The sequence below is a fragment of the Salmo salar genome, chromosome 24 (assembly GCF_965601325.2).
Source record: "Salmo salar chromosome 24, fSalSal1, whole genome shotgun sequence".
NCBI classification, from domain to species: domain Eukaryota; kingdom Metazoa; phylum Chordata; class Actinopteri; order Salmoniformes; family Salmonidae; genus Salmo; species Salmo salar.
This window is the reverse complement of record NC_138314.1, coordinates 18,154,753-18,178,928: the sequence shown is the minus strand read 5'-3', so window position 1 is coordinate 18,178,928 and position 24,176 is coordinate 18,154,753. Positions and strand designations below refer to the sequence as shown.

The window sequence follows — 24,176 nt, the reverse complement described above, 5'->3', positions numbered from 1 at the left end:
GGCCCGAGTAGCAGGCAGTTTAATTTGGGCACGTCATTCATCTGAATTTCCGAATACTGCCCCGTCACTAAAAAGTTAATGCATAAATCACACCCGAAGAAATGTGGAATAATTTTATGTTGTTGTTGATTGATTGTAATTCCCCTTTAATTGCAAATCTAGAAAGAGAGGAATGTGTTTGGTTAGAGATGTTTCTGCACTACACATGATTGCAGAGTTTGCTATACAAGTGCCCACCTGATTGATACAAATAATCATGATATCATTCTGCCCGGTAAGCCTACTTTGTAGTTAACATTGAATTGAGAAGGTTTTGGGGAAAGCTTTTCCGTTTACCAAAACGATTTTCATTAGCATCGCTAACTGATTACAAAGTTATATTTAATGTGCAAGCATTCCCATGCATGCCGTTGCGTCTTTAGAAACTTGCAGGGAATTAGAATATCTGAACAATGATGAGCAATTTCTTTCCTGACTCCGAGGGGCTGCCACAACCTTTCCGTGTCATCCCTCTACTGTAGCCTACAAAAACTACAAAATCTAGCCTACAAAAATGTACAATGTAACAGATGCTTAAACAAAAGTAGCGAAGTACAATACTTCATTCAAAACCAACTTAAAAGCTGCGCTGCATAACTACTGTATGTGTGTATAAGTGTTTTTGGAGACCCCTCTGGCAAGAATGCAGTATTCTTTTCTAGATTTGAATGCAATTTCCCAGAACCGCCCGCTCTCTGTAGGATCAGATAGGGCTAAAGTAGTGGAATAGTAATGAGGTTTCAATAGATGTAAGGTTATAGTTGGTAGGGCAATTTTTTCACAAAGTGTAACGAATTCATACTACAGAATAGTAAGCTGATACACAGCCAATACAGTAGGTGGTGGCACGCAACTATAACATTTGTTTGCGGACCGCCATAATACCAAAGAAGAAAAAGAACACTGGTCTCATGAGTAGTCGGCTGTGAATTACGTAGTATCATCTTCTCTGAACAGTCTAGGGTGCATGGAATTTGAGACAGAAAGTGGATGCAATAAATGCTACGGACAAGACTGAAATTGAGAACAGGTAAACACATTATACACTGGGTAAAATGATTTGTTTTCAAATTGAAAAAAAAAAGTATTCATATTTGTCAGAAAGGTAGCAATGTTAGGTACATTAACTTGTAATAACGTTGTAGCTACCGTGAGTTTCTCTGCCTGGTAAAATATTATTAGATCGCTATATAAGCTAGCTAATTTAGTAGATACATTAGCTATCACACTGGGAAAAAGTAGTGTAAAACAATGCATTTTGACTATCAGAGTTCTGCATTCACAGAACATTACATTGGCATGCATTGGTAGTCCTTTGTCCTTCTGACAATCCTACTGGGTATGGCCCCTTGGATTCTCGAGAGCTGTATGGTAGCCCTTAGTTAGCTAGCAATTTTCCTTAAATAGAAAAAGTGCATGAAATTACCGGGCATCCTGGTATTCCTGTTCAAATACAACTCTCCTTCCGTGGCCTCCAACTGCTCTTAAACGCAGGTAAACCTAAATGCATGCTATTCAATCGATCACTGCCCGCACCTGCATCACTACTCTGGACGGCTCTGACTTAGAAAACGTGGACAACTACAAATACCTGGGTGTCTGGTTAGACTGTAAACTCTACTTCCAGACTCACATTAAGCATCTCCAATCCAAAATTAAATCTAGAATCAGCTTCCTATATCGCAACAATGCATCCTTCACTCATGTTGCCAAACATACCCTCGTAAAACTGACCATCCTACTGATCCTCGACTTCGGTGATGTCATCTATAAAATAGCCTCCAACACTCTACTCAACAAACTGGATGCAGTGTATCACAGTGCCATCCGTTTTGTCACCAAAGCCCCATACACTACCCACCATTGCAACCTGTACGCTCTCCTTGGTTGGCCCTTGCTTCATACTCGTCGCCAAACCCACTGGCTACAAGTTATCTACAAGTCTCTACAAGTCGGCCCTCCAAGGCCGACTGATGGCTGCACCCCTGTCCAGTCATGTGAAATCAATAGATTATGGCCTAATGAATTTATTTAAATTGACTGATTTCCTTATATGATGAACTGTAACTCAGTAAAATCTTTGAAATTGTTGCATGTTGCGCTTATATTTTGCCCACGAATCCAAACCTGCTGTGAATCATGTGACATTCTAAGGTATGCTATATTTTATATATAACAGCTAAAATTGACTTATTGCATTCGTTATCATTCATTAGCCTGAAAACCAATGGTAGGCCTATTCTAGCAATACATTTAATTATCATCCCAAGGTTTTGTTTTTAAAAAATGTATTTAATCACTGCATACAATAAATGAAATATCAGCCTTCTGGCTACACAAACAAAGACTGCATAATACAATTTAATAAACAAGTCAAGACCCAGCCATTATTCTTTTCCATTATTACTTTTATTCAAGACAGAAAAACAAAACATTTTCTTAAATTCAAATTAAATGTTATGTCACATGCTTCGTAAACAGGTGTACAACAGGTATATAAATGTTCTCACCCATCTACACACAATACCCCATAATGTCAAAGTGAAAACATGTTTTTAGAAATTGCTGCAAATTTACTGAAAATGAAATGCAGAAATATCACATTTACATAAGTATTTACACCACTGAATCACATTTGGCAGCGATTTCAGTTGAGAGTCTTTATGGGTAAATCTAAGAGCTTTGCATACCTGGAATGTACAATATTTGCCCATTATTCTTTTCAAAATACTTCAAGCTCTGCCAAATTGGTTGTTGATTACTCCGAAACAACCATTTTCATGTCTTGCCATAGATTTTCAAGCGGATTTAAGTCAAAACTGTAACTTGGCGACTAAGGAACATTCCCTGTCTTCTTGGTAAGCAACTCCAGTGTAGATTTGGCCTTGTGTTTTAAGTTATTGTCCTGCTGAAAGGTGAATTAATCTCACAGTGTTTGGTGAAAAGCAGACTGAATCAGTTTTTCCCTCCAGGATATTGCCTGTTTTTAACTATTCCATTTCCTTCTTATTCTGAAAAACTCCCCAGTCCTTAAATATTACACGCATACCCAAACATGATGCAGCCACCACTATGATTGAAAATGTGGAGAGTGGTACTCAGTAATGTGTTGTATTGGATTTGCCCCAAACATAACACTGTGTATTCAGGACAAAAAGTGAATTGCTTTGCCACATTTTCAGCAGTATTAATTTAGTGCCTTGTTGCAAACAGGATCCATGTTTTGGAATATTTGTATTCTGTACAGGCTTCCTTCTTTTCACTCTGTCAATTAGGTTAATATTGTGGAGTAACTACAATGTTGTTGATCCATCCTCAGTTCTCCTATCATAGCCATTAAACTCTGTAACTGTTTTAAAGTCACCATTTGCATCATGGTGAAATCCCTGAGCGGTTTCCTTACTCTCCGGCAACTGAGTTAGGAAGGACGGCTGTATCTTTGTAGTGATTTAGGCTTGCCATAACAAAGGGGTTGAATACTTACTGACAAGACGTTTCAGCTTTTTCATTTTGTAATAATATGTACAGTGCCTTGCGAAAGTATTCGGCCCCCTTGAACTTTTCGACCTTTTGCCACATTTCAGGCTTCAAACATAAAGATATAAAACTGTATTTTTTTGTGAAGAATCAACAACAAGTGGGACACAATTATGAAGTGGAACGAAATTTAATGGATATTTCAAACTTTTTTAACAAATAAAAAACGGAAATATTGGCCGTGCAAAATTATTCAGCCCCTTTACTTTCAGTGCAGCAAACTCTCTCCAGAAGTTCAGTGAGGATCTCTGAATGATCCAATGTTGACCTAAATGACTAATGATGATAAATAGAATCCACCTGTGTGTAATCAAGTCTCCGTATAAATGCACCTGCTCTGTGATAGTCTCAGAGGTCCGTTTAAAGCGCAGAGAGCATCATGAAGAACAAGGAACACACCAGGCAGGTCCGAGATACTGTTGTGGAGAAGTTTAAAGCCGGATTTGGATACAAAAAGATTTCCCAAGCTTTAAACATCCCAAGGAGCACTGTGCAAGCGATAATATTGAAATGGAAGGAGTATCAGACCACTGCAAATCTACAAAGACCCGGCCGTCCCTCTAAACTTTCAGCTCATACAAGGAGAAGACTGATCAGAGATGCAGCCAAGAGGCCCATGATCACTGGATGAACTGCAGAGATCTACAGCTGAGGTGGGAGACTCTGTCCATAGGACAACAATCAGTTGTATACTGCACAAATCTGGCCTTTATGGAAGAGTGGCAAGAAGAAAGCCATTTCTTAAAGATATCCATAAAAAGTGTCGTTTAAAGTTTGCCACTAGCCACCTGGGAGACACACCAAACATGTGGAAGAAGGTGCTCTGGTCAGATGAAACCAAAATCGAACTTTTTGGCAACAATGCAAAACGTTATGTTTGGCGTAAAAGCAACACAGCTCATCACCCTGAACACACCATCCCCACTGTCAAACATGGTGGTGGCAGCATCATGGTTTGGGCCTGCTTTTCTTCAGCAGGGGCAGGGAAGATGGTTAAAATTGATGGGAAGATGGATGGAGCCAAATACAGGACCATTCTGGAAGAAAACCTGATGGAGTCTGCAAAAGACCTGAGACTGGGACGGAGATTTGTCTTCCAACAAGACAATGATCCAAAACATAAAGCAAAATCTACAATGGAATGGCTCACAAATAAACATATCCAGGTGTTAGAATGGCCAAGTCAAAGTCCAGACCTGAATCCAATCGAGAATCTGTGGAAAGAACTGAAAACTGCTGTTCACAAACGCTCTCCATCCAACCTCACTGAGCTCGAGCTGTTTTGCAAGGAGGAATGGGCAAAAATGTCAGTCTCTCGATGTGCAAAACTGATAGAGACATACCCCAAGCGACTTACAGCTGTAATCGCAGCAAAAGGTGGCGCTACAAAGTATTAACTTAAGGGGGCTGAATAATTTTGCACGGCCAATTTTACCGTTTTTTATTTGTTAAAAAAGTTTGAAATATCCAATAAATTTCGTTCCACTTCATAATTGTGTCCCACTTGGTGTTGATTCTTCACAAAAAATTACAGTTTTATATCTTTATGTTTGAAGCCTGAAATCTGGCAAAAGGTCGAAAAGTTCAAGGGGGCCGAATACTTTCGCAAGGCACTGTAAATATTTCTAAAAATATAATTCCACTTTGACATTATGGGATATTGCGTCTAGCCCAGTGACAAAATCTCAATTTAATCCATTTTAAATTCAGGCTGTAATACAACAGAAAAAGTCAAGGGGTGTGAATACTTTCTGAAGGAGCTGTCTATACAGAGAGTACCAATACTGAGTCGATATGCAGGGATACGAGGTAATTGAGGTAGCTATGTACATATAGAGGTAAAGTGACTAGGCAAAAGGATAGATAAGACAGTAGCAGCAGCGTGTGGTGAGTGTGAATGTGTGTGTATATATTGGGGTGTCAGTATGTGTGAGTGTGTGGGTAGAGTCATGTGTGCATAGAGCCAGTGCGGGAGAGTTAGTGTAAAAAAGTGAGTGTGTGTGTTGGGGTGTCAGTGTATGTGTGAGTGTGTGGGTAGAAGCCAGCTTGTGTGCATAGAGTCAGTCCAAAAAAGGGTCAATGCAGGTAGTCTGGGGAGCCATTTGATTAGCTATTTAGCAGTCTTGTTTAGCAGTCTTATGGCTTGGGGGTAGAAGCTGTTCAGGGTCCTGTTGGTTCCACACTTGCACTGGTATCGCTTGCCGTGCGGAAGCAGAGAAAATAGTTTATGGCTTGGGTGGCTGGAGTCTTTACAATTTGTTGGGCCTTCCTCTTACGCCACCTGGTATATAGAGCTCATGGTTGGCAGGGAGCTCGACCCCAGTGATGTACTAGGCCGTACTCACCACCCTATGTAGCGCCTTGCGGTCGGATGCCTTGCAGTTGCCATACCAAGCGGTGATGCAGCCAGTCAAGATGCTCTCAATGGTGCAGCTGTAACTTTGAGGATGAGGGCCCATTACAAATCTTGTCTGCCTCCTGAGGGGGGAAAGACGCTGTCGTGCCCTGTTCACAACTGTGTGGGTGTGTGGACAATGTTAATTCCTTAGTGATGTGAACACAGAGGAACTTGAAGCTCTCGACCTGCTCCACTACAGCCCAATCAATGTGGACGGGGGTGTGCTCGCCCTCCAGTTCCTGTAGTCCACGATCAGCTCCTCTGTCTGGCTGATAAGGTCTTGGACTTCCTCCCTATATTCTGCTTTATTGTCAATCAGTCCTACCACCGTTGTGTCGTCAGCAAACTTGGTGTTGGAGTCGTGCGTGGCTACGCAGTCGTGGGTGAACAGGGAGTACAGAAGGGCACAAAGCACACACCCCTGAGGGGCCCCCGTGTTGATGGTCAGTGTGGCAGATGTGTTGTTGCCTACCCTGACCGCCGGGGGGCGGCCCATCAGGATGTCCAAAAACCAGTAGCAGAGGGAGGTGTTCAATCCCAGGGTCCTGAGCTTGGAGGGGACTATGTTGTTGAATGCTGAGCTATAGTCAATGAACAGCATTCTTACATAGGTATTCCTCTTGTCCAGATGGGATAGGGCAGTGTGCAGTGCGATTACATCATCCGTGGATCTATTGGGGCGGTATGCCAATTAGAGTGGGTCTAGGGTGTCGGGTAAGGTGGAGGTGATATGATCCTTGACTAGCCTCTCAAAGAACTTCATGATGACAGAAGTGAGTGCCACGAGCGATAGTCATTTAGTTCAGTGACCTGCATCCATCTGCATTTACCTCATTGGACACAACATCCTGATTGATATTATTAATTAATTATTTTCTATAATGAATATGAATAAAAATGATTTCACTAAAAATTTGACTTTTGTTTTGATTCTATTACAAAGTATTTCATTGCCCTTTTAAGAGGACATTTCCCCTTTATAAGCTCTGTTGTGCCGAAACCATTCTTAAAACTCAGGTTGTAAAACTGCATTTGTAAAACGATGCCACACTCGCAATTGAAGGAGTAGATAAATAAACGTGGTAGCAACGTAAAACTGGGATCCCCAACTTTTATTTCAAACTACATTTGCCAAAACTGCTTTCAGGGAAGTGTTGTGTATTGACTGCTAATCAGAATCAGACATGTTTCCCCTCTCATGGCTCTCGCAACTTGAATGTCCCTTGAGGAATATTTATCTCGCAAGCTGACTAGGTAAATAGGTAAAAACTATTCTACTGTGGGGTTGACTGATTTTGTTTTAATAACAAAATTAGGCCTACATGGCAAAAATAGTAGCACTGGAAAGTTATATCCTGAGTGATAAAGTACAGGCTTTGAATTACTTTGCCAGCAGTTACTGTAGGCTACACACCGCTGTCTGAGTTGAGCGATGCTGTGCTGCGCATTAGGTTACAGTTCCTGAGGAAATCAGTCAATTGAAATAAATGAATTAGCTCCTAATCTATGGATTTCACATGACTGGGAATACAGATATGCATCTGTTGGTCACAGATACAAAGTTGGAAGCACAGAATTGTCTAGAATGTCATTGTATGCTGTAGCGTTAAGATTTTCTTCACTGGAACTAAGGGGCCAAGCCCGAACCATGAAAAACAGCTCCAGACCATTCTTCCTTTACAGTTGGCACTATGCATTCGAGCAGGTATCGTTCTCCAAACCCAGATTCGTCCATCGGACTGCCAGATGGTAAAGCATGATTCATCGAACCAGAGTATGCGTTTCCACTGCTCCTGAGTCCAGTGGTGGTGAGCTTTACACCACTCCAACTTGTGCTGACATTTCTTCCAGAAGCAGTTTGGAACTCGGCAGTGAGTGTTGCAACCGAGGAAAGATAGTTTTTACACGCTTCAGCACTCTGCGGTCCGGTTCCGTGAGCTTGTGTGGCCCACCACTTTGCGGCTGTGCCGTTGTTTCTCCTAGACGTTTCCACTTCACAATAACAGCACTTACAGTTGACCGGGGCAGCTCTAGCAGGGCAGAAATTTGACGAACTGACTTGTTGGAAAGGTGGCATCCTATGACGGTGTCCCGTTGCCAGACACTGGAGATTTTCAGTACGGGATATTCTACTGCCAATGTTTGTTTATGGAGATTGCATGGCTGTGTGGTCGATTTTATACACCTGTTATCAATGGTTCTGGCTGAAAACAGCAGAATTCACTAATTTGAAGGGGTGTCCACATACATAGCGAATATTTCGCAAAACAGACATGCTTCGGTTAGTATTAGGCTATGCCATCTCCAACCCCCACTGGAGATGTTGAATGCACATCTACACTGATCTACACTCAAAAACGACCTCTCAAGAATCAATGACGGAAATCCATTGCAGTAGAGAACTTTAACCCGATTTGAACACTTTCCATGACTACACTGTACTTTATTCTTCACTTGGATCCCAATTTGCACCAAATTGAATATTTTTAAGCAGTTGATGTTATTCTTTAACACAGACCCCAAAGCAAATCAGGGGGAGGAAAATAGCTTTATTCAAACAGGACAAATCTTGGAGGGAGGTAGATGGTGGATGTTCATTCTCCTGGTTCTCAGTGATGCTCCCTCAGTGATCCTCTCCTGTGGTTCTCTCCAGTGAACAAAGGAGCAGGATGTAGTTTATAACCCAGCCCTAGCCTGTGGTTGACTAGCTAGAATTCCTTGCAATAAAACTCTATCCTATTTCAGGTTGGACCAATGAGAACGTGCCGCACCATAAGATCAAGACTGACATTCCTAACAGATGTTGAACTGAAAACCAACCATTTCCATTGATCGTTATTACTCTACTGACTTCTCGTCCTCTGTCTCTGCATCTTCAAAATATTCTTATAGTAAAGATTTTTTTCCCTAGGTCTGGGTGATAGCAGTTCAGTACTTTATCTGAATGTTTTCCCAACAGAGAGAAACAAAATGGTGCAGTTTGAGGTCATGTGGCGGAGGGTGATGCAGGCGCTGGAGATGTGGGTGTGAGCAGGTGTGTCTGGGCAGGGTGATATCATTGATGTTTGTATGTTTTGCATCATTTCAAATATATATTTTAAAAGTATGTTCTCCTTACACTGCGCTTTTGTTATTTTGGAGGTTAGAGACTACGTTGTTTATCTCCCTAATAAACGTTTATTTGACATGATCTGTGTAATCTGACTGACTTGTTTTGTACTGTATTTACATCAGGGTAGTCCATCTTTCTACATTTACATTTAAGTCATTTAGCAGACGCTCTTATCCAGAGCGACTTACAAATTGGTGCATTCACCTTATGATATCCAGTGGAACAACCACTTTACAATAGTGCATCTAAATCTTTTAAGGGGGGGGTTAGAAGGATTACTTTATCCTATCCTAGGTATTCCTTAAAGAGGTGGGGTTTCAGGTGTCTCCGGAAGGTGGTGATTGACTCCGCTGTCCTGGCGTCGTGAGGGAGCTTGTTCCACCATTTCTAGATAGGTGCCCTACTGTAAGTTTTCTAATTTGAAGTGAAAACCATCCAGGGTATAGATAAAGGAAACCAGTTTAGTAAATCATTCTAAAACCATTTCAAAATCACAATAATGATGCCTGTATGCTAGATAAAGAATACACAAATATTGTTTCAGCCACAAGTTTGTTGCCCACACAAACTTTCCTTATTTACATATGATTCATGTTTGGTTGTAGGCCACCCTCTTTCAACAACCTCCAGAGTACTCAGAAATGTTTTCACACATTCCCAGGAACTACTAAGTCTGACATGAGGGAAAGCTCCTTCTCCATTCAAAAGGTGTGCTAACTGCATCCTGTGTTGAGTGATGATATCTCCTTGAAGTTGTAGCAACTCAGCCGTTGTTGGTGGATTGCACATCATGGAGTCTTGGTTCATTTGATATCAGGGTCATTCTTCTTGGTAGCCCCAATTGAGAGCCCAGTCGTCTTAATACTGTTCTCTGAAGTTCTGGGATGTAGGTTTAGTAGACCTCTGAAGTTGTCAATGCTTAGACACTTCACCTTTGAGACGTGTTATTGTAGTCTCCTGTCGCTGAAAGATAAAATGCTCACCAAATATTATTCTGTCTATAGAATTTCATTACTATAACTGCAGAACTGTTGTTGACACTTACATATTGTTGCCATCCGCATTCCATGAGGCTGGACGATAGTTACAAGTTCTACCAGAGGAGGGAAAGTAAACCATGTACATGAGTATGTGGTTCTAGAATGACTCCAGCTCAGATGTAGACCTAGATCAGGGATGGGCAACTCCAGTCCCCGGGGGCTAATTGGTGCCACACTTTCCCCCAGCCCTTTATAAAAACTAAAATATGCTATCACACCTGATTAAAATAATTACATCCTAAACTGAAGACCATTAGTTGATTATTGAAGTCAGGTGTGTCAGCTGGGGCAAAGGTGTCAACAATCAAGCCCTCAAGGACTGGAGTTACCCATCCCTGACCTAGAGATAAAAAATAAAAATAAAAATAACATGCTCCCTCAATCCCAATCTGGAATCCAATTTTACCATTTGACAACTGGGACAGAATTGCCTTTGATGACCATCAATCTTATATTTCCAGGATAAATACATCCAGTTTAGGATTAATGATAATTGGAGGAAGCTACTAGGCAGACATAATTCATGTTTCCAGTCATTTTATATAAATGTCACAGTCCTATACATGTGTAGCTTTCAGGCTAGGACTGTCTACATCTCAGCCAGACAGCTCAAATGAGGAATAACATGGTCATATCTCTGTGCACTAAGCGAATCTATTGGGATAGTATGCCATCATTACTGAAAGAAAATCCTTGGAAGTTAATATTCCTAAACATCTTAGCCACATAGATGCCTACTTCATTTTTAGTACAAATATAATTGTTCTTGGCCAGCTAGGGGGAATACAAAGTTGGAACAGACATGGCCAAAAAGACTTTGCCTGCTTCCCGATCTGATTCAACACTTGACAATGGTGGGGCTGGAAACACACTACACTTGGTAGGTGTTGATGTCAATTGCTGCCTGTTATAACTGAAAAGGCTGCAATATTTTTGCTGAAATATATTTTCTAACTAAGGCTTTGTCGTCAAATGATGATCATGGCTACTCCGTGCCACCATTGTGAAGTGAAGTAGCTGGCTAGCCAATCAGATGCAGTTAAGATCACAGACATTAGAAATATAACACAAGGTAAAGGATACATACAGTTGAAGTCGGAAGTTTACATAAACTTAGTTTAGAGTCATTAAAACTCGTTTTTCCAACCACTCCACAAATTTCTAGTTAACTATAGTTTTGGCAAGTCGGTTTGGACATCTACTTTGTGCATGACAAGTAATTTTCCAACAATTGTTTAGAGATTATTTCACTTAATCACAATTCCAGTGGGTCAGAAGTTTACATACACTAAATTGACTGTGCCTTTAAACAGCTTGGAAAATTCCAGAAAATGACGTCATGGCTTTAGAAGCTTCTGATAGGCTAATTGACATCATTTGAGTCAATTGGAGGTGTACCTGTGGATGTATTTCAAGGCCTACCTTCAAACTCAGTGCCTCTTTGCTTGACATCATGGGAAAATGAAAAGAAATCAGCCAAGACCTCAGAAAATAAATTGTAGACCTCAACAAGTCTGGTTCATCCTTGGGAGCAATTTACAAACGCCTGAAGGTACCACGTTTATCTGTACAAACAATAGTAAGCAAGTATAAACACCATGGGACCACACAGCCGTCATACTGCTCAGGAAGGAGACGCGTTCTGTCTCCTAGAGATGAACGTACTTTGATGCGAAAAGTGCAAATTAATCCCAGAACAGCAAAGGACCTTGTGAAGATGCTGGAGGAAACAGGTACAAAAGTATCTATATCCACAGTAAAACGAGTCCTATATCGACATAACCTGAAATGCCGCTCAGCAAGGAAGAAGCCACTGCTCCAAAACCGGCATGAAAAATCCAGACTACGGTTTGCAACTGCACATGGGACAAATGACCATCGTTATGTTTGGAGGAAAAAGGGGGAGGCTTGCAAGCCGAAGAAGACCATCCAAACCGTGAAGCACGGGGGTGGCAGCATGTTGTGGGGGTGCTTTGCTGCAGGAGGGACTGGTGCACATCACAAATAGATGGCATCATGAGGCAGGAAAATTATGTGGATATATTGAAGCAACAGCAAGACATCAGTCAGGAAGTTGAAGCTTGGTCACAAATGGGTCTTCCAAATGAACAATGACCCCAAGCATACTTCCAAAGTTGTGGCAAAATGGCTTAAGGACAACAATGTCAAGGTATTGGTGTGGCCATCACAAAGCCCTGACCTAAATCCTATAGAAAATTTGTGGGCAGAACTGAAAAAGCCTGTGCGAGCAAGGAGGCCAACAAACCTGACTCAGTTACACCAGCTCTGTCAGGAGGAATGGGCCAAAATTCACCCAACTTATTGTGGGAAGCTTGTGGAAGGCTACCCGAAACGTTTGACGCAAGTTAAACAATTTAAAGGCAATGCTATCAAATACTAATTGAGTGTATGTAAACCTCTGACCCACTGGGAATGTGATGAAAGAAATAAAAGCTGAAATAAATCACTCTACTATTATTCTGACAGTAAGACATTCTTAAAATGAAGTGGTGCTCCTAACTGACCTAAGACAGGGAATTTTTACTAGGATTAAATGTCAGGAATTGTGAAAAACTGACTTTAAATGTAGTTGGCTAAGGTGTATGTAAACTCCCGACTTCAACTGTATAGCTAGCTACAACTAAATAGTGAAGCAATATTCTAAATTAAAATGAAACAAACCAATGCCTGTTGCAGTCAGCTAGCTAACAAGCTAGCTACACTAGCATGGCCTGAAAACAACAAACCAAACAAGTAATCCATAGTAGCTATAACACTCACTTCTATATTTACAACTAAAATGCATATGCGACACATCACTTTATATCTAGCTAGCAAGATAGCTACATTAGCTAACGTATGTCTTACCTTTTCAGCAGATCAGTTTTGAATCCCTTCGCTAGCAAGCTCTCTCCACTTTGAACGCAAATAGGAGGTTCACTCTCGACTCTCGTCTTGGCCCGGGCGCAATCATTTTTCCCTTTTCACCCGTTGGCTCTTAAGTTCCCCGTTTCTTTTAGAGGTTGACCGATTAATCGGAATGGCCGATTAATTAGGGACGATTTCAAGTTTTCATAACAATCGGTAATCGGCATTTTTGGACACTGATTATGGCCGATTACATTGCACTCCATGAGGAGACTGCGTGGCAGGCTGACTACCTGTTATGCGAGTGCAGCAAGGAGCCAAGGTGCTAACTAGCATTAAACTTATAAAAAACAATCTTAACATAATCACTAGTTAACTACACATGGTTGATGATATTAGTTTATCTAGCTTGTCCTGCGTTGCATATAATCAAAGTGGTGCCTGTTAATTTATCATTGAATCACAGCCTACTTCGCCAAACGAGTGATTTAACAAGCGCATTCGCGAAAAAAGCACTGTTGTTGCACCAATGTGTACCTAACCATAAACATCAACGCCTTAAAATCAAGACACAACTATATATTTTTAAACCTGCATATTTATTTAATATTGCCTGCTAACATGAATTTCTTTTAACTAGGGAAATTGTGTCACTTCTGTTGCGTTCTGTGCAACAGAGTCAGGGTAGATGCAGCAGTTTGGGTCGCCTGGCTCGATGCGAACTGTGTGAAGAGCATTTCTTCCTAACAAAGACAGCCAATTTCACCAAACGGGGTATGATTTAACAAAAGCGCATTTGCAAAAAAAGCACAATCTTTGCACAAATGTACCTAACCATAAACATCAATGTCTTTCTTAAAATCAATACACAGAAGAATATTTTTTTTAAACTGCATATTTAGTTAAAAGAAATTCATGTTAGCAGGCAATATTACCTAGGGAAATTGTGTCACTTCTCTTGCGTTCATTGCACGCAGGGTCAGGGTATATGCAACAGTTTGGGCCCCCTGGCTTGTTGGGAACTAATTTGCCAGAATTTTACATAATTATGACATAACATTGAAAGTTGTGCAATGTAACAGCAATATTTAGATTTATGGATGCCACCTGTTAGATAAAATACGGAACGGTTCTGTATTTCAATGAAAGAATAAACGTTTTGTTTTCGAAATGACAGTTTCCGGATTTGACCATATTAATGACCTAAGGCTCGTATTTCTGTGTGTTATTATATTATAATTAAGTCTATGATTTGATAGCGCAGTCTGACTGAGCGGTGGTAGGCAGCAGCAGGCTCGTAAGCATTCATTCAAACAGCACTTTCCTGCGTTTGCCAGCAGCTCTTCGCAATGCTTCAAGCATTGCGCTGTTTATGACTTCAAGCCTATCAACTCCCGAGATTAGGCTGGCAATACTAAAGTGCCTATTAGAACATACAAATTCAAAGGTATATGAAACACAAATGGTAGAGAGAGAAATAGTCCTATAATAACAACAACCTAAAACTTCTTACGTGGGAATATTGAAGACTCATGTTAAAAGGAACCACCAGCTTTTTCATATGTTCTGAGCAAGGAACTTAAACGTTAGCTTTCTTACATGGCACATAATGCCCTTTTACTTTCTTCTCCAACACTTTGTTTTTGCATTATTTAAACCAAATTGAACATGTTTCATTATTTATTTGAGACTAAATTGATTTTAGTGATGTATTATATTAAGTTCAAATAAGTGTTCATTCAGTATTGTTGTAATTGTCATTATTACAAATCGGCATCGGCTTTTTTGGGTCCTCCAATAAATCGGTATCGGCGTTGAACAATCATAAAATCGGTCGACCTCTCGTTTCTTTATGTTAGATGGGGTCCGAACTGCTGGGGACAAGTTGTGGGCTACCCGTATCTGCCATATGGGCATCAAAGTTCCATTCATATCTCAGTCTGATCTGGCACTGCCTCCGGAAACTCGTAATTCATTATATGAAGGCATAAATCTGGCGGGAAAATCCGACCCGACAGGGAAATTGAATACAGCAGTTTTCAGGTAGGCTGGAGGCGCAATATTGTTACTATTGAAATCACATTGGATGATCACTAGCAACCTAAGAGCTTTTGAACATAAAAAAAAAACAAACAAAAAAACAGAGACAAAGTAACATATTGCAGCTTTAAAATACAAGTACTTGGAAAAGCCACTCAATTACAGTAATGAGAATAGTGTTACTTTCCACCTCTGGTCAAGTGTTGCATGTTAGTCCAGGGTTTTGGGATACAAATGTGAATCCTTAGTCCAGGGCTAAAGCTTAACCCAAGGTTAACAAATGCTTGTGTGAACACGGGATAAGCTATCCCAGGGCCAGTCTTAAGGCCCTTTCAGGCAATTTTTGTGAACTCAGAGCGGTTCGCTTAATTTTTTGGGCAGTGTGAACTCAGACCCCTCAAAAGAGCCCCTGAAGCGAACTGAACGGAGACCATCTCGAGAGGTGGTCTGAGTTCGGTTTGCTTGAATTCGGCGGTCCGGTTTCCTTTTTTTTTTAGGACAATGTGAATGCAAAGCTCCCCAGGTTTGCTGGTAATTATTCCCGCACCACACACTAGACTACTGTAACACCGTTTCGCCTGGCATAAACCCTCACATTGGTGCCACAAATGAGAGAAGATGTGCAGGTTCGCAGAAAAAAATTTGTGCCATCTTTGTATATTGATTAGCGATTGTCAATGACGCACAGAAATTCCAAAATTACAGCAGTATTTATTCTGCAGTTATTCTATTGCTATTTATTGTGTTACCAATAAAATGTACATGTTAATAGTATCTTCTGATGACAATATCTCATATTTTAACTAAATGCAATCTATTAGCTTCCAAAATGTAAGTTGGTATACAGTGCAATCGGAAAGTATTCAGAACCCTTTACTTTTTCCACATCTTGTTATGTTACAACCTTATTCTAAAATTGATTACATCGTCGTCGTCCCCATCAATCCATACACAACAATGACAAAGCAAAAACGGGTTATACATTTATGCAAAAAAAAAAAAAAAGTTTACCCCTTTTTTTTCTCCCCAATTTCGTGGTATCCAATTGGTAGTAGTTACTGTCTTGTCTCATCGCTGCAACTCCCGCATGGACTCTGGAGAGGCGAAGGTCGAGAGCCACGCGTCCTCCAAAACACAACCCAACCAAGCCGCACTGCTTCTTCACACAATGCACATCCAACCCGGAAGCCAGCCGCACCAATGTGTCGGAGGAAACACCATACACCTGGCAACCTGGTCAGCGTGCACTGTGCCCGGCCCGACACAGGAGTCGCTAGTGCATGATGAGACAAGGATATCCCTGCCGGCCAAACCCTCCCTAACCCAGACAACGCTGGGCTAATTGTGCACCTCCTGGTTGCGGCCGGCTGCAACAGAGCCTGGGCTCGAACCCAGAATCTCTGGTGGCACAGACCACTGAGCCACCCGGGAGGCCCCCATTTATGCAAATTTAAAGAAAACTGAAAATACTACAAAACTGAAATATCACATTTACATAAGTATTCAGACTGCTTACTCAGTACTTTGTTGAAGCATCTTAGGCAGCGATTACAGCCTCGAGTCTTCTTGAGTATGACGCTACAAGCTTGGCGCACCTGTATTTGGGGAGTTTCTCCCATTCTTCTCTGAAGATGCTCTCAAGCCCTGTCAGGTTGGAAGAGGAGCATCGCTGCACATCTATTTACAGGTCTCTCCAGAGATGTTCGATCGGGTTCAAGTCCAGGCTCTGGCTGGGACACTCAGAGACTTGTCCCGAAGCCACTCCTGCATTGTCTTGGCTGTGTGCTTAGGGTCGTTGTCCTGTTGGAAGGTGAACCTTCGCCCCAGTCTAAGGTCCTGAGCGCTATGGAGCAGGTTTTCATCAAGGATCTCTCTGTACTTTGCTCCGTTTATCTTTCCCTCGATCCTAACTAGTCCCCCAGTCCCTGCCGCTGAAAAACATCCCTACAACAGGATGCTAACACCACCATGCTTCACCTTAGGGATGGTGCCAGGTTTCCTCCAGACGTGACGCTTGGCATTCAGGCCAAAGAGTTCAATCTTGGTTTCATCAGACCAAAGAATCTTGTTTCTCATGGTCTGAAAGTCTTTAGGTGCCTTTTGGCAAACTCCAAGCGGGCTGTCATGTGCCTTTTACTTCTGGCCACTATCATAAAGGCCTGATTGGTAGAGTGCTGTAGAGATGGTTTTCCTTCTGGAAGATTCTCCCATCTCCAGAGGAACTCTAGAGCTCTGTCAGAGTGACCATTGGGTTCTTGGTCACCCCCCTGCCCAAGGCCCTTCTCCCTCGATTGCGCAGTTTGGCCGGGCGGCCAGCTCTAGGAAGAGTCTTGATGGTTCCAAACTTCCATTTAAGAATGATAGAGGCCACTGTGTTTTGGGGACCTTCAATGCTGCAGACATGTTTTGGTACCCTTCCCCAGATCTGTGCCTCAACACAATCCTGTCTCGGAGCAATACGGACAATTCCTTCGACCTCGTGGCTTGGTTTTTTCTCTGACATGGACTTTTTTTTTATATAAACATGTGTGCCGTTCCAAATCATGTCCAATCAATATAATTTTCCACAGGTGGACTGTGGATCAAGTTGTAGAAACATCTCAAAGATGATAAATGGAAACAGGATGCTTCTGAGCTCAATTTCGAGTCTCATAGCAAAGGGTCTGAATATTTATGTAAATAAGGTATTTCCATTTTTAATACATTTGCTAAAATACAAATAAAACTGTTTTTCGCTTTTTCATTATGGGGTATTGTGTGTAGACTGATGAGGAATTTATTTTATCCATTTTAGAATAAGGCTGTAATGTAACAAAATGTGGAAAAAGTCATGGGGTCTGAAACTTTCAGAATGCAGTGTTATCTAGCATGCACTTTGTAAAAACCCAGAGTGCATGTTAGAAAAAGGGTCTTGGTTCCTTTCTAAACATAGCAATGTGAAAGCAAAGAGGACTCTGTCCACAAAATAGGTGAAGTGAACTGGCAAAATAGTTGAGTCCTCATTCAAATGCAAGGGCAGTGTGAATACAAAGTGAACAGTTATTTTGCTTCTCTTTTTCTTTACCCCAGAGTTCACTTTGAAGAGAACTGAGCTTGGTTCTTTTAAAGAGGACTATATGTGAAAACACCCTTTGTCCGGGGCTAAGGACAGCCCGGGGCTAAGGACAGCGCAGTGTTGAAAGTCCTCAAGAGTCAAATGTACTCTGCCTCACACTTATCCTTTCCTCTCAGGAGCTCACATTTCTGAGAAACTCACCCCAACGCTCCTTGTACTTTGCTTTTTGGGGGACCTAAATTTAATCTCCAAGCATTGGCCTCAAATTAAGCCTGAGTTTGGCTGCCTTGGACAAGACTCATTGGCCAGAGCAGTGTATCTCATAACTTTACCGTGGACATGGAGACTGGGATTTACACAGTAACTAGGTGTGAATGAATCACGCCCATCATCACTTTTATTAAAGATTAAACCGACCAGTTTTATCCTTACCTAAAATTCTCTCCATCTCCTCACATCTTTTTAGCTCAGTGACAAACTTCCGCTGGAATAGATTCACGCTGGGGTTGAGCTGAAACAGTAGGAGCAGAGCCACATTGTTACTTTCACCACAAACACACACCTGTCTGAGCAGATTGACTGGATTTTTCAAATTATCACCGACATTCCACATTATACTCTACAGCAGTGGTCACCAACCGGTCGATCGCGATCCACTGATCGTTCTCCAAGGCATTTCTACTCGACCACAAGACATTTGTTAAAAAGACAACGATAACACCATTTGCGTTCCTATTTTTTTGTATTCGTTTCACGCTGTTAGCGGTAGGTACACTTGATTCAGCAGCCCTAGCACCAGGAAGTCAAAGTTCCCATTTTGAACCATTTCATGTGTCTGAAGGTAGAACTCTGCGTACCTGGCAGGCAGAGAGCAAATCAAGTGCACCTATAGTCATACCGCTGTCCAATCAGATAGCTCAGATCACCGTGTCTGCAAAGTTTCCTCGAACCATAGACTGTAAAAAGAAGCCTGGAACGTACAGCAATGTTGATACTGTGAGATTTCAAAGCTTAAAACCATGACTAGAGACTCAACGAATACAGCAAAGAGCTACTGTTTGTAAGTTCATATTTCAATTGTTATTCAGCACTGTCAACACTTTGTTCAACACCTTTATAAGCCACCAGCATTGCAGCTGCAATGAATGAGTATAGCAAAGTGTTCTGATAAGCTTGTGTTATTATTAGCGACTTGTGTATTTTTAAATACCAAGGCATATTTCACTTTCTCTGGTCATAGGAGTAACATCAGCTGGAAGACTGTGTCCCCTTTTCTCAGCTGAGGGAAGGAGGGCGGTGGGACAGTGAGTCGGGTTGGAGAGCCTCACACTGTCCCCTCCCTCCGCTCAGACTGACCATCAGATGCAAGCCATCAGTCCAGTAAAAAAAAGAAAATAACATTATTATGCTTACTTAGCTGTGCCTCACAAATAATACAACAAATTATCTATTACCTGTGTGATCATATACCGCAAATTGTTTCAATAATTTAAAAATGATCTTCAGAGAACAACATCGCCAGTACAATTCTAGCATAGCCAATATGCAGTGATAATGTATTGGGCCTATAGCCTAATGCAAAAACCTCATTACTACAGAACTGTTAATTGGTTATTGTTTAAAAAAAAAAATCAGAGCAGTAGATCTCTGCTTGAATTTTGACTCAGAAAGTGGTCTTGACTCAGGAAAGGTTGGTACCACTGCTCTACAGGGCAAGTTGCAACACTGAGATATCACCATGAAATCAAACTGGTCCAGACTCCTCACAAGAACCTGTTAACATCGGTAAAGCAAGCACAATCTACTGTACTCAGTATGGTTAGACTTTACTTGTTATATAAGCCATCTTGTGTCAGATCTTATGTTAGGGAAACCCATGGGCAACATTCTACATTCCTGCTCATGTCTGACAGTGACAGCTCACAATACAACAGCACCAAAGAGAGAATAACTTTTCAATTTGTTTTAATACAGCTGTTCTAGTTAGATGACAGTTTATTTGGGGATTAATACTTACGTCTCTGAATTCCACGATACCCATTTCTCCCAGTTCGCTGATGCAGTCGTATGCTGATCCAGACTGCAGAAACAGCTGGGTCAAACACATCTCTTCACTTCGGAACAACGAGCCCATCTTGACAGCCTGCTCTTCTCCTCACACAATACAACCGGCTTGCTAGTTTCAGCTACAGCCAATCTTAGTCACGAACCCAAACCACTTCCCTGGGTAGGCTTAGCGGACGAACAATCTCACCGGTGAGCTCCGGCGTCTTAGAAGTAGCTAGCTAGCAGGCAAGCAAGCTAGCAGCTAGCTGGCTGGCTAGCAAACAACCGGTGCATTCACTTCAACACCGTGTCAATCATTGGCCCATCAGTGACACGTCTCCAGTCCAGTGAGTCTCAAGAAGTTCCTGTCGAAGTCATCTTGCTGTAACCATATTAACGTGGCTATCGATTTAGCGAACCAGAAGGTCCACTCTGTCACTAGCTAGCGTTAGATGGTTCCGTAAACTCTCTTCTCAGTCAAGTTGTGGTAACGTTAGCTAGCTTCTGACAGTAGAAACGTTCCGGTAGATAACTATTACTATAAGCACATTTTAAACTTGAAACTTCAATAAATAAAAACTTGCTTTAAATACTCATGCGCCCATTCATATGGAGCTTGTATGCAAGCTATGCCACGTTCAGAACAACTCGGAAATCTCCGACTTCAGTGCGTTCAAGACGACTGGTAACTCGGGGGGAGGGAAGGAGCTCCGACTTGACCCAACCATCATCCAACTCCGCAAGTCTTCTTCTTCTTCTTTGGAGTTTAACGGCGGTTGGCATCCAATATATTGCATTACCGCCTTCAACTGGACTATAATATAAACCCATTATACTTTGTAAAAGGAAAAACTCAAAACAAAACTCAAAAACAATATTATAAAAAAAACACCCTACCAACTAACTCTACAGTCATTGAAAACCCACTACCCCATTCCACTACTTTGACCCTATCTGCTCCTGCACCATGCCAGTGGCCTGGGAGGACTGGACACCACCACTCAACACTAACCATTGGCGAAAATCTGATATCAACTTTGGAGGGGACAATTACATGACATTTTCTCATGAGCAATACCTGAGGGGGACATCAAAAGTAGTGCTGTAACACATAGCCTACATTGTAATATGGTAAATGTATATTGAGGAACCAAAGAAATAAGGTGTTTGCCGTACTCCTAACTACCGGTACCCAAAACTACACAACTAATCACAACAGCAATACCATTGCCTTTAACAAATCTTAGTTCAGTCACCAGTTTAAGTTGAGAGTGGGGGTATCCATGGCATTTTCCAATTATGTTCCTATTTTACAAGTAAAAAAAATTGAGAACCTTTCATAATGTTGCCAAACAAAGACTCAACAAACTTACCTGAGACTCCCTGTCTCTGCCAGTCTGTCCCCAACTCTGCTGTCTGTGTGCCATCTGTTGCCTGCTCTGCCTAATGACATCATTGTGAAACATTTCCATTAGAATTTCATTTCTTTCTTATGAACATTTTATCAACTAGTCTTTGAGATATTAGGCTACTAGGGTTCTTACTATGCGTTTTGGTGTATTGAAAAATACTCTGATGTCCGTCTTTTATTTTTCTGCCATTTTTCTACCTGGCTGGCAGGCTACACACACACACAGTGTGTAGGTTATTTACAGTAGGAAATGGGCTTCTATCATCTTCAATCATTCTATTTGGGCTTCGATCTAAAAGGTAGCTAGCAAATGTGAAACGGATTAAAATGACATGAGTTGACAGCTGTATGAGTTCACCATTTACACAACATATGCTGCAACCTTTTGTAATTTTAATAGTTTGTTTCATATTGGCTGGCTTCCAACAATAGCTGAATTTGCAAAGCTAGCGAGCACCAATTCAGTTTCAGTGGTGTTTGCTATAATCTTTGCTACCCGGGTTAAATAAAGGTGAAATAAAATAAATAAATATAAGTTCACTTGCGACAATTTAGCTTTTGCAACGAGACCATTAAATATATTTAAGACAATGGTAGAAGTTTGGATTTCAGTTTATCGCTAACCTTATCACAGGGACTTTGAAGCACTAACTTACATCATCTGCATGCTGATTCCATCTTTGACGACGCCACATAAATGGAATAGGCACTAGCTAGCTTAATAGTTAATATTTGCGCGCTAGCTCTGCATATTCAGCTAGTGTGTGTGCGCGATTGACTGGATTAACCTCACGTCAGTTACGTGCATTGAGTGCCTTTCAGACAGTAGATACGACCTCTCTGTTACCTAGCAAGCTAAGGAACTGGCAGTTGCAATCTTTTGAAACTTAAAAAAGCGCTATTAAGTGTCTATAATCAGCACAATTGCTTTCATTGCATATTATTAATATTATTTAAATTACATAGTTATGTTTCAGTGATATATTGGGGGGGACAAATCATATTTTTCCCAGGATGGGGGGGTCGTGTCCCCCCCGTCCCCCCCGGGATTTCCGCCCCTGCCTGTAACTCTTCTGAAGTCAAATCTCGTACGCCCAAATACATCTCTGCAGCTGGCACCACAACATATATTTTCTGTGATTTACGTTCCATTTCTGCAGTACAGTTGATAACCATTGCTATGAACGGTAAGAAGCCAACCTTACTGGAGCATACAGTACCAGTCAAAAGTTTGGACACACCTACTCATTCAAGGGTTTTTCTTTATTTATATTATTTTCTACATTGTAGAATAATAGTGAAGACATCAAAACAATGAAATAACACATGGAATCATGTAGTAACCAAAAAAGTGTTAAACAAATCAAAATATATTTTTATATTTGAGATTCTTCAAAGTAGTCACCCTTTGTCTTAGCTCCCGAGTGGCGCAGCGGTCTAAGGCACTGCATCTCAGTGCTAGAGGCGTCACTACAGACCCTGGTTTGATCCTGGGCTGTATCACAACCGGCTGTGATCGGGAGTCCCATAGGGCGGTGCACAATTGGCCCAGCGTCGTCCGGGTAAGGGGAAGGTTTGGTCGGGGGTAGACAGTCATTGTAAAATAAGAATTTGTTCTTAACCGACTTGCCTAGATAAATAAAGGTTAAATACTCTTGACATTCTCTCAACCAGCTTCATGAGGTCGTGACCTGGAATGCATTTCAATTAACAGGTGTGCCTTGTTAAAAGTTAATTTGTGGAAATTCTTTCCTTCTTAATGTGTTTGAGCCAATCAGTTGTGTTGTGACAAGGTAGGGGTGGTATACAGCAGATAGCCCTATTTGGTAAAAGACCAAGTCCATATTATGGCAAGAACAGCTCAAATAAGCAAAGAGAAACGGCAGTCCACCATTACTTTAAGACATGAAGGTCAGTCAATCCGGAAAATCTCAAGCGCTTTGATGAAACTGTCTCTCATGAGGACCGCCACAGGAAAGGAAGACGCGGAGTTCATTAGAGTTACCAGCCTCAGAAATTGCAGCCCAAATAAATGCTTCACAGAGTATACAAGTAACAGACACATCTCAACATCAACTGTTCAGAGGAGACTGTGTCAATCAGGCCTTCATGGTCGAATTGCTGCAAAGAAAACACTACTAACGGACACCAACGGAATCCTCAGTGTGCACATCACTGACAACCTGAAATGGTCCATCCACACAGTGTGGTGAACGCAGCGCCTCTTCAACCTCAGTCTTGGCCCCTAAGAACCTCACAAACTTCTACAGATGCACCATTGAGAGTATCCTGTCGGGCTGTAATACTGCCTGGTATGGCAACTGCACCGTTCGCAACTGCAGGGCTCTCCAGAGAGGGGTGCGGTCAGCCCAATGCATCACCGGGGTCACACTGCCTGCCCTCCAGGACATCTACAGCACCCGATGTCACAGGAAGGCCAGTAAGATCATCAAGGACCTCAGCCACCTGAGCCATGGCCTGTTCACCCCGCTACCATGTAGAAGGTGGAGACATTACAGGTGCATCAAATCTGGGCCAGAGACTGAAAAACAGCTTTTATCTCCAGGCTTTCAGACTTAAATAGTCACCACTTCCTGGCCTCCGCCCAGTACTCTGCATTGAACTTTAGT

General features: G+C 41.6%; 1 protein-coding gene across 4 annotated transcripts in view; it reads right to left on the bottom strand.

The window, feature by feature from the left end:
- The window catches only part of LOC106584979 (V-type proton ATPase 116 kDa subunit a 2), a 42,478-nt gene extending 21,578 nt beyond the window's left edge, over window positions 1-20,900 (bottom strand). For 2 of the 4 annotated variants that reach the window (XM_014170681.3, XM_014170682.3), the window contains exons 1-2: window positions 20,107-20,900; window positions 18,522-18,600 (exon numbers count right to left, since the gene is read on the bottom strand). In XM_014170681.3, coding sequence (XP_014026156.1) covers window positions 18,522-18,600; window positions 20,107-20,223 — 196 coding nt within the window. In that variant the 5' untranslated portion in view covers window positions 20,224-20,900. The remainder of the gene's footprint in view (window positions 1-18,521; window positions 18,601-20,106) is intronic. The other 2 variants (XM_014170680.3, XM_014170683.3) reach the window with 1 other exon arrangement.
- Between the last annotated feature and the right edge of the window lie 3,276 nt (window positions 20,901-24,176).